Genomic DNA, 15550 nt, shown 5'->3' with positions numbered 1-15550 from the left:
AAGCTGGAATTAACTAGAGTATCTTCTTCTACAACTGCATCTCAGTTTAACTCTAGGACCAAAACTGATCTTAATCCTCCTAGATTCCGACCCGAACCACCTCAGTAAAGATGCTCAGCAATTACCCTGCCAGGGTTCGGAAAACCGTGAAAATTACCCTGCGCTCAGTTCTCACCTGTGGCTCCTACAGGTGAAACTCGGAAAATTAGAATATTGCGGAAAAGTTCGTTTATTTCAGTAATTCAACTTAAAAGGTGAAACTAATATATGAGATAGACTCATGACATGCAAAGCGAGATATGTCAAGTCTTTATTTGTTATAATTGTGATGATTATGGCATACAGCTGATGAAAACTCCAAATTAACAATCTCAGAAAATTAGAATATTAAATGAAATCAGAAGCTGTCAGCATGTGACAGTGGCCACATCCTGGGAAATGGCTTCAACAGGCCGGCCAAACCAGGTGAGGGGAGCCGATGGGTCTCAAACCCTCAGTGAGTTAGGGGCTTCCCCTGCATGCGAAGACAGGCTCTGGTGGATTGAGCGAAGAAGACCAATAGTGAGTCCAAGGATCAAGAAGGCGGTTTCTGCATGTGCTGTAGAAGTAAGTGAAAGGCACATGGGACTCTTCAGCCTGGAAAGGTAGCCCATATAGGGATATCTTTAGGAGAAGAAGAGGCTACGGAGTACCTCCAAATTTTACAGCAGAGAGATATTGAAGATAACGACTTGCCCCTTTCAGGAAGCCTTCTAAGTGGAGATCTCTCCCCCGCCCCCATTCAGTATCTGCATTGGATATTGTCAGATGGCTGTTGTGGTTGCTCGAGAGTAACCAGGCCAGACTCGGACCTGTCTTTTACTGGCTTTATTTTGGTTCAAGCTATTTATAGTGAAGAGCGTCATAAGTTCATGTCTGGCTCAATCGCTAGCAGAATCCGGGAGTGGTCTGTTTTTGTACCTCCCCCAACGTAAAAGTTTCGTTACCCCCAGCCGTTTCCGCCCCTCCCTGCGGCTCAGACTACTGCGCAGGATGGGCGATGGCAAGAGCGTGCTTCCCTCCTCTCCGGCTTGCTCAGGAGTGGTGTTACGGCTTTTACTAGCATCCTCTGGTCCTTGCACCTCTGCTCCACTAGAGGTGGGGCTTTCCTCCTCACCGGAAGAGGAACTGCTTCGCAAGATTTTCGGAGGCTCCCTGTAACGCAACTGCCCTTCTATCTCTCACCTCTGAGCCAATGGCAGTTCCCTGACAGATATAAATGTTTATGTGTCTATATAAATGGTTTTTTAATATGCCATGTTTTTGAATTGTGTTTATATATGCAGTTGTAGTGTGAAACTGTTTTGAACTGGTTCGTAGGAAAGGGTTCGTAAAGGAACTAAATGGTGGTGGTCATGATGATTCGAAAGGTCTTTCAACTCCAGCGTGCCCTATGGAGGGGAAAAACCCAACTCAAATTAAATCCTTGTCTCTTTCTTTAGACTAATCAAGACAAGTCCTGAATTAGCAGAATCTTGCACATGGTTCCCGGAGTCGTATGTGATTTACCCAACTAATCTCAAGACTCCAGTGGCTCCAGCACAGAATGGGACCCATCATTTGATAAACAACCCAAGAACGGATGAAAGGGAAGTTTTCCTGGCCTCCTATCAGAAGAGGAAAGAAAGCGGAGAGGGAAGTGTGTGGATAGCCAAATCTTCGGCGGGGGCCAAAGGTTAGCAAAGAGAGTCTCAAATTATTGAGATATTTATCCAATAGATGCTAGAGCAGTGTGACAGCTAAGAGGCTGAGGCGCAAATCAAAAGAGCCACAGACCCACTCACGGTCTCAGTATCTTACAGCAAAGACGTAATAATATTGTATGCTTTTTTTAAAAAAAAAAGTATGTCTCTTTTGTGTGTGTGTGTGTGTGTATAATTTTTATTCAGTTTTCTATTTTACAATTTAAAATATTCATTAAACAACCCTAAAATGTCATTGACTTCCCCTTTTCCATGGTTCAATTTGCATATCATAAATCCCTGCATATTTTACATAAACTAAACCATTCAGTATTCCATTATTACTTCTATCAAAACATATTTACACTGTTGAATTTATCTTAATGCTGCCAACGTTTTCAAGCATACACAGTCTCCCCCCATATATTCAATAAACATTTTCCAGTCTTCTTGTTCTCTTATTCTATACGTTAGGCCTGCAAACTGCACATATTCCACCACTTTAAGTTGCCATTCTTCTTTGGTTGGGACCTCGCTCTTTTTCCATTTTGGGGCTAATGAAACACGGGCCGCAGTAGTGGCATACATAAATAGCCTTTTTTGACGCCTGGGAATTTCCATCTGAATTATCCCCAACAAAAGGGACACTGGTTTTTTTTGAAAAGTACTTTTAAACATTTTCCCCCCAATTTATTATAAATCGTTTCCCAATACTCTTTTACCCTTTTACAGGTCTACCACATATGAAAGAATGTACCCTCAATCTCATTGCACCTCCAACACTTATCTGATTCCGTCTTATACATGTATAAGATGTATTAAAAAGTATGTTTCTACCCTGCTTTTTAGCCAAAATGGCTCCCAGAACGGCTTGCAAAGATGAGCAGTAATATTCCTCTTTCCCACAGGCTTACAATCTAAAAGGGATGGCACAAAATGGAAAAGGGTTGGAGGGGAAGGAGAAGTCATTGAACTTTTTATCTTATCACTTCTTTGTTGAGGTGGAGGCTTGTACTCCCTGTCCAACTTTTTCGCTTTCGTCTTTTCCTCCTGGTTAGGTGAAGGAATTCTTATTTCTTCGGAGGCTTCGGAACTTCTGGACTTCATAGATAATCAAGGACAAGTGCATGTGATTCAGAAATACCTTGAGAAGCCTATGCTTTTAGAACCAGGTCATCGCAAATTTGATATTAGGTAAGCTCTTTTCATATTGATATTTCAGCTCCATAACCCACTGAAGTGAATGTTTGGTGTGAAAGGCTGGTCATTAAATCTGATTCTTCTGAACTGAAAATTTTCTTAATTGTTTTAAAAACACCGCCTCTATATTTTTTCCACCTTCTAGAAGCTGGGTGCTAGTGGATCACCAGTATAATATCTACCTCTACAGAGAAGGCGTTCTACGGACCTCTTCCGAACCTTACAATAGTGCTAATTTCCTAGACAAAACCTGCCATTTGACCAATCACTGCATACAGAAGGAATATTCAAAGAACTATGGGAGATATGAAGAAGGGAATGAGATGTTTTTTGAGGAGTTTAATCAGTATCTGATGAGCGCTTTGAACATTACTCTGGAAAACACAATCTTATTGCAAGTCAAAAATATAATAAGGTAACGTGTTTTACATTTGTTAACAACTGTTCCCTGAGGATTCTTCCAAGACAAAGGTTACCATTATTAATCAATTTATGATTGATTGGGGGTTTTTTCACGGATGCTTTTAGAATTAGGGTATTGTGTTAATTTGTTGTACACTCATACCTTGGATCCCAAACACCCTGGAACTTGGACGTTTTGGCTCCTGAACGTCACAAACCCAGAAGTGATTGTTCCGGTTTGTGAACGTTCTTTTGGAACTCGAACATCCGACGGGGCTTATGTGGCTTCTGATTGGCTGCAGGCTGCAGCCAATCAGAAGCAGCAATTTGGTTTTTGAACATTCCAGAAGTCGAATGGACTTCTGGAACGGATTCCGTTCAACTTCCAAGGTTGTACTTTAATGTCACTGTTAGTCCCTAGAAGAACACAAGAACTTAAGAAGGGTTTGCTGGATCAGACCAATGGAACAACCTGCCTGCCAATTTTGTGATGGCCCAAGGACATCATCTGATTGAGTCAAACTCAGCCCGTGAGGCTGATCCTGCAAAGGAATCTACCCAAAAACGGTTCTTGGGTGAAGGGCGGTATAGAAATTTAATAAATAATAATGAAATAATAAAAGCACCTATGGTCTACAGCAGTGTTTTTCAACCTTTTTTGGGCAAAGGCGCACTTGTTTCATGAAAAAAAATCACGAGGCACACCACCATTAGAAAATGTTAAAAAAATTAACTCTGTGCCTATATTGACTATATGTAAAGTAATTCTCTTGAATAGGAATCAAATAAACACAAAGAAAGTATTTTATAATTACTTTATTATGAAATAGTAAGTAAACAGAAATGTGAAAAATTATAAAATACTTTATTTTTAAATCTTTCGAATTTTTCAATTTTTCCCACGGCACACCAGGCAACATCTCGCGGCACACTAGTGTGCCGCGGAACAGTGGTTGAAAAACACTGGTCTACAGCACAGTTTGGCATTTACAAAGCACATATAAAGCACATATTTTAATTAATATTATTTCCCCCTGCTTTTATATAAACACCTGTAGACCATAATTGCTGCCCGTACAATATATCTCTTTCTTTATGGCCGACAGTCCCAGCAGCGGATGTTACTATGCATTACAGTGGTACCTCGGGTTAAGTACTTAATTCGTTCCGGAGGTGCATTCTTAACCTGAAACTGTTCTTAACCTGAAGCACCACTTTAGCTAATGGGGCCTTCTGCCGCTGCCGCACTGCCGGAGCACAATTTCTGGTCTCATCCTGAAGCAAAGTTCTTAACCCAAGGTACTATTTCTGGGTTAGCGAAGTTTGTAACCTGAAGCGTATGTAACCCGAGGTCCCACTGTATTTGGTGTTTGTTAAAATTGGGATGGTTTTAGCATATACAGTTTGACAAAGATTTGTCAGTGTGTTCGGACTGTTGTTTTATTTTCGATTTTGCTGTTCTGTAATTGGTGTGTGTGATATGTTTAATAATAATAATAATAATAATAGGTTCCCTGACCCTAGTGTAGCAAATTAAACTTTTAATGACAGGCCACTGTGAAGAGTGAGTGGATTCTGCCATCTAGGCCAGAATAAAAGCAAATCAATGCTTTTATTTGCTGTCCTAGTTGTGAATACCCAATGGTGGAATAAGCCCATTGAAATGAATGGATATGACTAACTTAGGTGTATTCTGAGTGTCACCTTAATACAGTACTTCCTCCTGGCACCCAGTCAGAGAGGCAGTTGCTTCCTACCTCAGCTTAGCATAACTATTACATGGATAACAACCTAACATAATGCTTTGAGCTGGGGTGCCGAAATTCCAGGGGAGCAGAAAATACTATTTATATACGTGACCATGGCTGTGTGGATGTTATTGGCCCAGAGATGGAAAGAAGATAAAGTCCATACCAGAGAAGAATAGCAGATCAAGTTGATGGATTACGCTGAAATGGCTAAAATGACCGGAAGAATCAGAAATCAGGAAGACCAATTTTTTTAATAAGGAATGGGGAAAATTTATAATTTATCTTAAAAACCATTGTAAACAGTTAGAATTGTTAGTAGGATTGGAATAACACTTGTCGTTTAATAGTGAATTTTGGACACAATGGAGAGGTAAAAGATTTGGATTATTACAAAAGTTTATAAAACAATAGGACCCACAAAAGGGAGGAGGGAAGTCCAGCAGATTTGGATAAAAAGGTAAAGGGACCGCTGACCATTAGGTCCAGTCGTGACCGACTCTGGGGTTGTGGCGCTCATCTCGCTTTATTGGCCGAGGGGCCCAGCGTACAGCTTCCAGGTCATGTGGCCAGCATGACTAAGCCTCTTCTGGCGAACCAGAGCAGCGCACGGAAACACTGTTTGGCTTCCCGCCGGAGCAGTACCTATTTATCTGCTTGCACTTTGACGTGCTTTCGAACTGCTAGGTTGGCAGGAGCAGGGACTGAGCAACGGAAGCTCACTCCGTCACGGGGATTCGAACCGCCGACCTTCTGATCGGCAAGTCCTAGGCTTTGTGGTTTAACCCACAGCGCCACCCACGTCCCTTGAATGTTGGATATGTGACTGTAAAATTTTAATCTGAAAAAGCAAATAAATTAATTTTAATAATAATAATAATATTGCTTTGGGCTGATATCAGGCGTGCTCTGTCCTTTTTCCCCGCAGAAGCTGCCTTATGTGTATAGAACCCGCTATCAGCACCAAACACCTTCATTACCAGAGTTTCCAGCTCTTTGGCTTCGATTTCATGGTGGATGAAGACTTGAAGGTCTGGCTGATCGAAGTGAATGGTGCCCCTGCGTGTGCCCAGTAAGTTCTTGTCGCATGCTTTTCCTGCGTGTGAGTGAGCTGTGTCGCGATAATATAGAATACCCTGTAAATTCCAGACCCTGGCTGTTTTGCTTTTTTTGTGGGGAGATGGCGATCGTGGAAACACGAGCATTTCTTTCTCCCCTTGTAAAGCTGATGTAGGTGCTGGAGACAGAGGTTTGGAAGAGAGAGTCTTACATTCTCGGGGCAGAGTTGTTGTTATTTTGGGATTTTTTACTTACTTTTTTTTAAAACAATTTTTATTTGGTTTTACAAATATAAACTTATAACAGTACAACCACACACATCAACAGTTAAAAGATTCCTCTGAATCTCTGGACTTCCCACCTTCTCCTCCAAACCTTTCCTGCTGCATATGATCCATTTTTTATATAACTCCATTATCTCCATAGTACTTGCTACATTACAAATGTTATTGCAATCCTGCTAGTGTTTTCATCTGCTTACAGTGGTCTCCAAGATAAATTATAAATTCCCCCATTCTTTGTTAAAGTTTTGGTTGTCTTGGTTCCTGAGCTTGCCGGTCAATTTTGCCATTTCGACATAGTCCAACAGTTAATTTGCCATTTTTCTCTGTCAGGGACTAATCTTCTTTCCATCTCTGGGCTAGTAGCATCCGTACTGCTGTCATCGCATACATTAAAAGTCTTTTATTCTCCCTTGGAATATCAGCACCTACAATTCCAAATAGAAAACCCTCTGGTTGGTTGTTGTTTTTCTAATAAAAGTTAATTTAAACATTTTTTTTCAATTCATTATACAGTGATACCTCTGGATACGAATGGGATCTGTTCCGGAGCCCCGTTCGCATCCTGAAGTAAACATAACACGCATCTGCGCATGCACGGGTCACGTTTCACTGCTTCCGCTCATGACATAATTTTGAGCGTCTGCGCATGCGCGAGTGGCGAAACCCGGAAGTAACGTGTTCCATTACTTCCGGGTCACTGCGGCGCATAACCCAAAAATACTTAACTTGAAGCTACTTCAACCCGAGGTATGACTGTATATCATTTCCCAGAATGCTTTTACGGTGGTGCCTCGCAAGACGAAATTAATCCGTTCCGTGAGTCTCTTCGTCTAGCGGTTTTTTCGTCTTGCGAAGCAACCCGCTTAGCGGATTAGCGCTATTAGCGGTTTGGCGGCTATTAAAGGCTTAGCAGCTATTAAAGGATTAGCGGATTAGCGGCTAAAAGGCTATTAGCCGCTTAGCGGCTTAGAAAATGGTGGAAAATAGCGGGGGGAAATTGGAACACTTGCAAAACGTTTTCGTCTTGCAAAGCAAGCCCATAGGGAAAATCGTCTTGCGAAGCAGCTCAAAAACGGAAAACCCTTTCGTCTAGCGGGTTTTCCGTCTTGCGAGGCATTCGTCTTGCGGGGCACCACTGTATTACCTTACAAGTTGTGGTAGAGTTGTTAGCACAATGGCTATCGCTCTAAGTACATTGAAACTTGGTTAGATTTTGCACACGTGCGCAAGGGTGCATTGCTGCCCAGGGAAGGCAGGTAAGATAGACGGGATCTGCCGAGAGAGCCACTTCCTAGCCTCTCTCAACAGTGCCATCTACACTGCACATATATGTGTGGATTCCAGGAACCATAAGCGTCTGTACTTCATGTCTGTCCTGCTCTGCTATAATAGGGGAGGGAAGGTGGAGGCCAGAGAGGCAATGAACCCCAGCAGCCCTAAATCTTAATATTTGGAAATTAAATTGCCGAAGATATCAGCTGGTGCATGGAAAGCGTTACACCGCTGTTTCTTTGTACCGCTTGCTAGCAATGCCAGATACTATTTGTGCATCTGTGCAAAACGACACATGAAGGGGAAACTGGGCTAGCAGTTAAAAAAAACAGGTGTCTTCCTGCCTTCCTAGACCCTTGGCCAGCTGTGTGTTTAATATCCTTATGAGGGTGGCAGCGGCCTGTATTCGTGAGGGATCTTAGCTAGGATTCAGATTCCTGTTTCTCCCAGCTCCATAATATCAAAGGAGAAAGACTGTCTTCCGGCAGTAACGCTGAGGATTTATTTTGAGCCTTGGTTTAGGTTGAGACGAGTTATAAATAAATATTATTAGTCATAACACAACATTTCAACAATACAATGCAAACTGGCCTCTCAAACCCACAATATTCTTTCTAATCCCCCCCCCCCGTGTCTGCTTTTGTTAGCCACACTGGTGATAGAACATTGCGCTATAATAAATCAATTTCCGTTTTAGAGTGGTTTTTTTTAAAGGGATGGGTCTAGATAAAAGGGGTTTCAGTAGTCCTTTGCCGAGAGAGGAAATGATACGAAATCCGATGTTCTGAAGAATGCCACTGCTTTACGGTGCTATTCTGTCCATGCTTACTCAGGAGTATGTCCCATTTTGTTCAGGCGAGTGTACTCCTAGGTACGTGTACATACACTATGCTCAATCAACTTTTCTAATTCAAACTTGTCTCTTCTCATTTTTTATTTTTTAGGAAACTTTACGCAGAGCTATGCCAAGGTATAGTGGATGTAGCCATCTCTAGTGTCTTTCCTCTTAGTGACACTCCACAGAAGCAGAGCCAGGAACCAATATTTATTAAGTTGTGATGATGATCACATTTTTTTTAAAAAAAAAAAGTCCACCCAAAACACATGGGAGAACTGCGGCCTACGGATTTTGGGGGGGAAAGAGGAAGCTTGGATCGATCATTACGCTTGCTCACCAGGCAGAAAGGATACAGAACGATGTCTCGGAAATTTAGGAGGGATGCCAAGTTTCCAAGAAAAGTCCAAAATGAACCAAAGCTGTCTCATCAACGCTGTGTGTGTGTGTGTTTTGGAACACCTTTGCTTTTGAAAGGATTCTTGCAATGGAAGGAAATTCTGTAGGAGAACAGCACAACAGTTCTGCTTTAACGTGAGCAAAAACAGGGACGTTTTGTTTTTTGCACCCCTCCAATGTAATAAATTATTTTAGCAAAGCATTCTTCCAGGGATTCCATGGCTTGGAGGTTTTGTCAACTTAACATACTGTCATGTGGGTATTGTTTTGTTTTGTTTTGTTTCCTTCACCTGCTGCAGTTCTAGTGCCTTAGCTTTGTTCCCAATAAGTAACTTATTTTATTCTTACTTTGTTCTGTAGCTTTTCTTTTTTTTAAAGCTGTGGGGTATAAACTGTTCCTTTAAAAACTGTTATATATATGTGTGTGTGTGTGTGTTGAGTTTTAAAAAAAACCTGTGGTGTTTTTTTATTATTGAACATTACAACGTGCAGAAAACTAACCTGAAGGACTGCTATCTCCCTTTTGACTCCCACCCCAATAATTCAGGAGGGGGCATTGTTTGACTGTTGAGATGGCGCTGGACTACAATTCCCATCATCCTTAGCTGTTGGCCATTCTGATTGGTGCGGATGGGAGTTGGAGTCCAACATCACCTGAAGGTTCCGTCATCCCTGCTCTAATACAGGCCGGCACAACTCGTGACTTAAACAAGTCAAGGCAACCAGCCATGTTCCTGTGGCTTGGCAGACCCTTGACAATCTCTCTCTGTTTGCAGACCCAGGCAGCTTTGAAATGAAAGGTGTGTTAAGACTGCAGTCTTATGTTCACTTACCTGTAAGGCTTATTGAGACTGATTTCTGCGTGAACGTGCAAAGCCTTGGGCTGTATGCCTCTGAGACGTTGCCGTGCATAGTTGATAATGGGCAGCATTTAGCTTGGTTGGCCAGAGGTTTTGCAGGCCATCCTTAATGTAGCTTCCATCCGTTATTCCTCAGGATCTGGTACTGCTTTTTTAAAAATAGCAAAAATGGCACTGAAACCATAGCACGTGTGTCCTAGCATTAGGACCTTCCCCCCAAAAAATGTTCACATCATTTAGACTCCAAAGCTCTGTGTGTCATTGGCTGCAGAACCCTTTTCACCACCTTTTGTGTTTTAACTGTTTTCCCCCTTTGACTTTTACTCTTTTGGTTCGTTTTATTCATATTTCTTAACGAGGGGAGATCACTGGAAAGGAACATTGCCATCTTCTTCTGTTGCATTAAAAAACCCATCCTTTTGCATATCTCTTCATCTTATTCTGATGCTTTTGAGGTTCCAAAATACAAGCCACTGAGCCCTTTCCTGTTTGACAGATGTTGTGGCTTGGTTCAGACGTCACAGCCAAACCAAAGTTTGGTGGTTGTGAACCGACTTGGAAGTTCTTATGGTTCCTCTTTCCCCCATATTCCATGCCACCATTTTGGTTTGCAGTAGCAATAATTCTCCATGATTGCCCAGTGAGCAAACTATGGTTGCCACAACCACTGGTTTGAGTCTCAACCAGTATTGAAACAAACCATGGTTAGGAGGCACGCTATGGTTTGTGATAAAGCAGTTTTTGCCCAATTTGGACCTTACGGCAAATTAAGTCTTCTGTGAACTAGGTGGGATGGAGGGAGCAAGCAAGCCTGTTCGCAACCGCGAAATAATTGCTCTCTGCCATTATTTCTCTGAAACAGTTCTGTATAGTTAGAACTAGCAACAACATTGCATCCACAAGACCATCCCATAAAATAAATTATTTTAAGATTCAGTTTATTATATAAAGAAGCTGGCATTTGGAAGTTCTGGATTCAACCATAAACATACTTACATGTAAATAAGGCTGAGTGCAATAGAAAAAAAAGATGCTAGAACTTTGTTTTTAAGGTAGTCGCTATGGTCTCTTAGGAACCCAAGAGGTAGGCGAAATTAGATCTCGTGTATCATCTGCTGCACGTGGTATCCTCAGAATGCATAATATGAGATTAGATGCTGCTTGAATACATACAACCTGGTCCTATACATATTTACTTAGAAATAAATTCTGCTAATGGAACTTGCTTCACGTTTGAGAGCTTAGGATCAAAGCTTCAGCTTTAATATTCAAGAAAGCTTTGCAAAAATGTTTGAGCAAAGCGTGGTAAGCTATAAACTATTAGGTCTTGTACTCAGACTTGTGCTTGAGATTGCTCAGCTTTGGGGTTTGGCTGCGATTGAACACTTAAAGCAAACATTAACTTCTCTGCATCTATGACTCTCGTTGCCCTTGCAGACTTGGCTACAGAAGCATGCCTTCGACATTTTATCAAACCAGATTAAGTTGCCTGGCAAGTCATTCAAATGTTCGGGTGACAAATTTGTAAGTTCTTCAGTGGCAAAAAGGTGCTTCCGACATACTTAATGTAGTGTATCCCCTTTGGAACTAAATGCAATTGCTCTGGCTTAGGAGGGGTCAACTTTTAACTACCGTAGCCCTTGTTCCTGGGGTTTAACAGCATCTTGATGACGCTTACTCCTGCATTGTAAACATGCTGCCTTTGCAAATCGGCTTACTACAAGAGGCCAGACCGAGACAGTCCCCCGCTGCCTGCTATTCGGTTGGCAACTCTTGCTGGATTTTGGATTGGATTGCATGCCATTTTAGACCAGTGCTCCCTATCAGTGTGAGGCCATTGTTCCTATGGTAATATGGCCTCCCCTCTGAATGGAAAAGGGCTCCCCAGGCAAAGATGGTGGAAAGTGTCTTCTGCTTCCCTAATATGGAAGAGGCATTTACTGGCAGAACAGGGTCAAAACAGGTTCACATCTACCAAGGCAGAACATGCCATAACCCACTTCAGAAAGTATTGGCTAGAGGAGAGCTGTTGGCTCGGAAAGATGTGAAGGCCTCACAAAGGCTAGGTGGTCTGGTCCTCCAATTGACTGCACATTGCCTCCACTTGAAGGGTTATTTTCTGATTTTGCTTATGGAAGGAGAGGACACTGTGAATTGTGTTGGGCTGTGTCTTCAGAGTCTGATTAGTCTATCAAAGCAAGATCTTCTGGCCTAGAAGGTCTGGAAGTGGGGGGTGATAACTTCCCTAAACACGCTTCCTCTTCACCCTTGTCTTCCTCTGAGCTCGAGGGCAGACTGAGCCCTGAGAACATTTGTCTCACCTGGTATCGTGTATTCTGGTTGACAGTGCCTTTCCACAGTCTTGGGCATGTCTTCTAGCACTGAGCTATGGAGCTTCTCCTTTACAGAAGCTGCTATGGGCTCTCTGTTTGCTGCAGAGGATTCCTTTTGGGTAGCAGAGTCAGTTCATGTAGGATGCTAGGCCCACACATTCTGAGTCTGCAAGAGCAGAGAGCACACCTTGACACTCATCCAGTGCTCTCCTTTGTATAGTGAAGAGTGGCATGCAAACTTCTTTTTGCAGAAGCTTGTCCGCCATGAGTGATCATCTCATGGAGGAAGGAGGACCTCAACAAACCTAGTATTGCCCAAAACTTTGCTCAAGGAACCACTGCTGTAAGGCACTGGGAATTTTTCAGATCTCAGATTAGACATTCAGCCACTCAGGTTTTAATAGTGAGGGGTGTATAAATATTGAATGGTTTTAGGATCATGGCATGATAAGCTAAGAAGTACATGGAAGGAAAGTATATATTGTTGTCTCCTCTCTCCTGCAGCCTTCTGAAAGGCCTCGTGGAATTGGGAAAGGGGGCTGCCCAAACTTAGGCTGAGGTCAACCCAAATTCAGACAATTCTCCCTTTCCTCCAGGAGCCCAGGTTGTTTCAGAGAATCTCCTGAACATTTCAAGATAGTTCTAGAGGGGGAAGGAGACAGGAAACTTTCATTTCACAGTCTTCCTTAATTTATCTTAGGCTCTAAGCCCATGACTTCTGCTTTATTTTTCTCTCTATTGAGACTTTATTGTTGATGTCTTCATTTAAACATTCTTTTTGCATTTTTCCTCCATTCATTGTCATTTGTCCCCACCATCTAATTGCTAACACTGCGTTTGTTGTTCCATTAACTAACTGGATCCTCCCCCACAATAAAAAATCATTGCGAAACGTAATTTTATAGCTGAGGAGACAAGATGTGAACTGTTGATGGAACAGTTAAAATTTCCTTGGATTATTGCATTTAATCCTTTTTTTGCAAGTAGAATAATGTATAATGCAAATTTGGGTATTCAAACAATTTTTGAACATCCAGTACATAATTCATAATTCATTGCTGATATGACTTGAGTAGGTGACCTATAGTTATAAATGCATTTACATGAAAATGGGATATAGTTCCCTTAATTTTAGAAAGTAAAAATTGGATAAGAGATTTGGATAAGAGATTACCAGCTTTTGGAGAGTTTCCTGAAACTACCTTTGCAGGCAGACTTTGTATGACAAAACGCGGCAAACGAAATGTGATGCACAGCATGACTTTTACGAGTTTAACAAATGCAGAATAACAGGACAGCACTTAAAAGTGTCTACTTGTGGACTTAGAATTTCTGCCCATTGCTATGAAAATTCCTTTTTGGCTTTGTAATGTTCTGTGGGAAAGCCTTGTTTAGGAACACAAATATAGCACATAAGTGTTTTTTGCTTTTTTAAAAAAAAAAAGATGTCTCTTTAAAAAAAGGGCTGTGTTCCAATGTATGACAATTATGTGTATGGCCTCTTTTGATATTCGGGGATATCTTTTCTACGCTGTAACTAATTTGTGTGTCCTTTGTATTGTGGTGGAATCATGCATTCTAGAAACCTTGTTGTGTTGTCAAAATCCAATGACTTGCAGATCTTTTTTCCAGTGCGATTTCGGAAACGGTTTTCTGCTCAGCCAAACCTTCGAAGCAATAAGAGAATGGAAATTCAAGTACTAAGGTGTATATACCCACGTTCTTAGTGCAAATATCATGTACATTTGTTCCATAAAATGACTGAAACGTACAGTAGATAGTGACAAGACAGACTTAAATACAGGACGTGATTGTGACTTGAGTGAATGGACGAACGATCTGAAGCATCACTTTCGCAAAAATGAAAAATGGGTACATTGTGCCCCATTTTGAGAGAGACATGTTGTCCAGTTTTAAATACGTAAATAAAAAGCCCAACCGTTTGGTGAAAAAGCCCAATGCGAATAGATTGACATCTTTTCCTTTTAAAGTTAGTCAGTGGCGTAATCTGTCAATTCAATACAGTATTTAGTGTAATTTATCCTGGTGCGATTTGTCTTAATTTTACATTGGATACAGGATTGCAGCTCAGCCTACATAATCCTGTATCCAATTACCTGGGGATAAGCCTTATTCAACTCAGTGGGACTTACTTCTGAGTAGACACATATAGGATTTGCCCTCTTTTGCTTTAATTTCTGGATGAGGCCTAATCTGAAACTGTTGAGTTTTTAAAAGGATTTGCTCAGGTGACCCATCCCGCGCAGAATGTGTACTTTACTGTTGAGGAGCTAGAAAACTCAATTTCTGCGACAAACAGTAATTTAAGACTTAGAAGATGGCGGTGTTAAAGTAGAAGCCCTTTTTAAATGCAAGCACTTTTAGAAACAATTGCCAGAAACAATAGGTAAGAAAATAAAAACATTTAGGCTATCCTCCTAAACATGTTTACTTGGGGAGCAAGCCCCATTGAATACAGTGAGACTTGCCAATGAAATAAAACTTTCATAGGATCGAACTGTTTCTCAGAGGTTTCCTTCTCAGTCATCTACTGATGACTGACATTTGCCCTCTATCACTCTCCTTACAAGGTATTTTAGGCTCTGGCTAAATCTCAAAAGCACTTTTTGGAAAACAAAAAGGGGTAAAATGGCCACAGCAGGAAACTGGGAAAGCTGTCTGAGAAAGAAGGCTTTTAAACCAGCGGCTTGGCCACTTCCACTCCTGACAGTGACTCTGTACCTTCAGCAGCTAAGAAGAAATTCAACCGGTGTAGCTTTACCCTACTCTAGGCTGCTCCTATTGAATTTCGGCCTGTTGTGAAACTGTTGAAGGAATGGCAGGGCCTCTTTTACAAAATGGGTGGCACCCCTTTTAGCAAACAGCAGTCCTTTATATACAGGATCTGAGGAGAAACAGGGAAAGGAGACATATCCACCTTCTTCCCATCAGGATTTTATTTTCCAAGTGGATTCATGTTTTAGCTCATAGGAAAAATATCCTATATAAAACTACCCCTTCTGTGCAAAAAACTCTAAAATGTGCTCCTACTACAATTTAAGTGGTTGGCATGCGAGTTATTACAAACACATTAATGATGTTCCTGACCCCAAAACCAGTTTCATTCATGTGGGGAGCCTTGCATTTTCCACTGTATTTGAGAGTCCTCAGTACTGAATGTGTATGAATGGTCAATGCATGTCTCATTCTCTGAGCATTGTCTGTTTAAAAATAAAAAAAGGTTCTGAAACCATGTCATATACACAGTGTCTGAAGTTACATCATACAGATCTTTCATCTTCAGAATATTGTAGCGTGTGGATCTTTGTGTCTGATGAAATATGTGACTGTAAGCAGTGCATGGTTTGCTGACATTCGTATTCAAACCTCTCCCGAGCAATTTAAAAATATAAGCGAATTAAAAATATAAAACCTAA

At 41.4% G+C, this 15550-nt stretch overlaps 1 protein-coding gene across 2 annotated transcripts in view; it reads left to right on the top strand.

The window, feature by feature from the left end:
- Positions 1-15550, top strand: part of TTL (tubulin tyrosine ligase) — a 31275-nt gene extending 15725 nt beyond the window's left edge. The window contains exons 3-8 of one of the 2 annotated variants that reach the window (XR_014523582.1): positions 1482-1714; positions 2780-2915; positions 3067-3336; positions 6000-6143; positions 8631-13985; positions 14705-15550. Coding sequence is in view for 1 of the 2 variants with exons in the window: in XM_083494697.1 (XP_083350823.1) it covers positions 1482-1714; positions 2780-2915; positions 3067-3336; positions 6000-6143; positions 8631-8745 (898 nt within the window). In the remaining variant the exon portion in view is untranslated. Of the gene's footprint in view, positions 1-1481; positions 1715-2779; positions 2916-3066; positions 3337-5999; positions 6144-8630 lie in introns of both variants that reach the window. The other variant, XM_083494697.1, reaches the window with a different exon arrangement.

Source organism: Podarcis liolepis (genome assembly GCF_965112155.1).
Source record: "Podarcis liolepis genome assembly, chromosome: 3".
Classification (NCBI taxonomy): Eukaryota; Metazoa; Chordata; class Lepidosauria; order Squamata; family Lacertidae; genus Podarcis; species Podarcis liolepis.
Note: the sequence above shows the minus strand (reverse complement) of the source record. Positions and strands in the feature narration are given on the sequence as shown.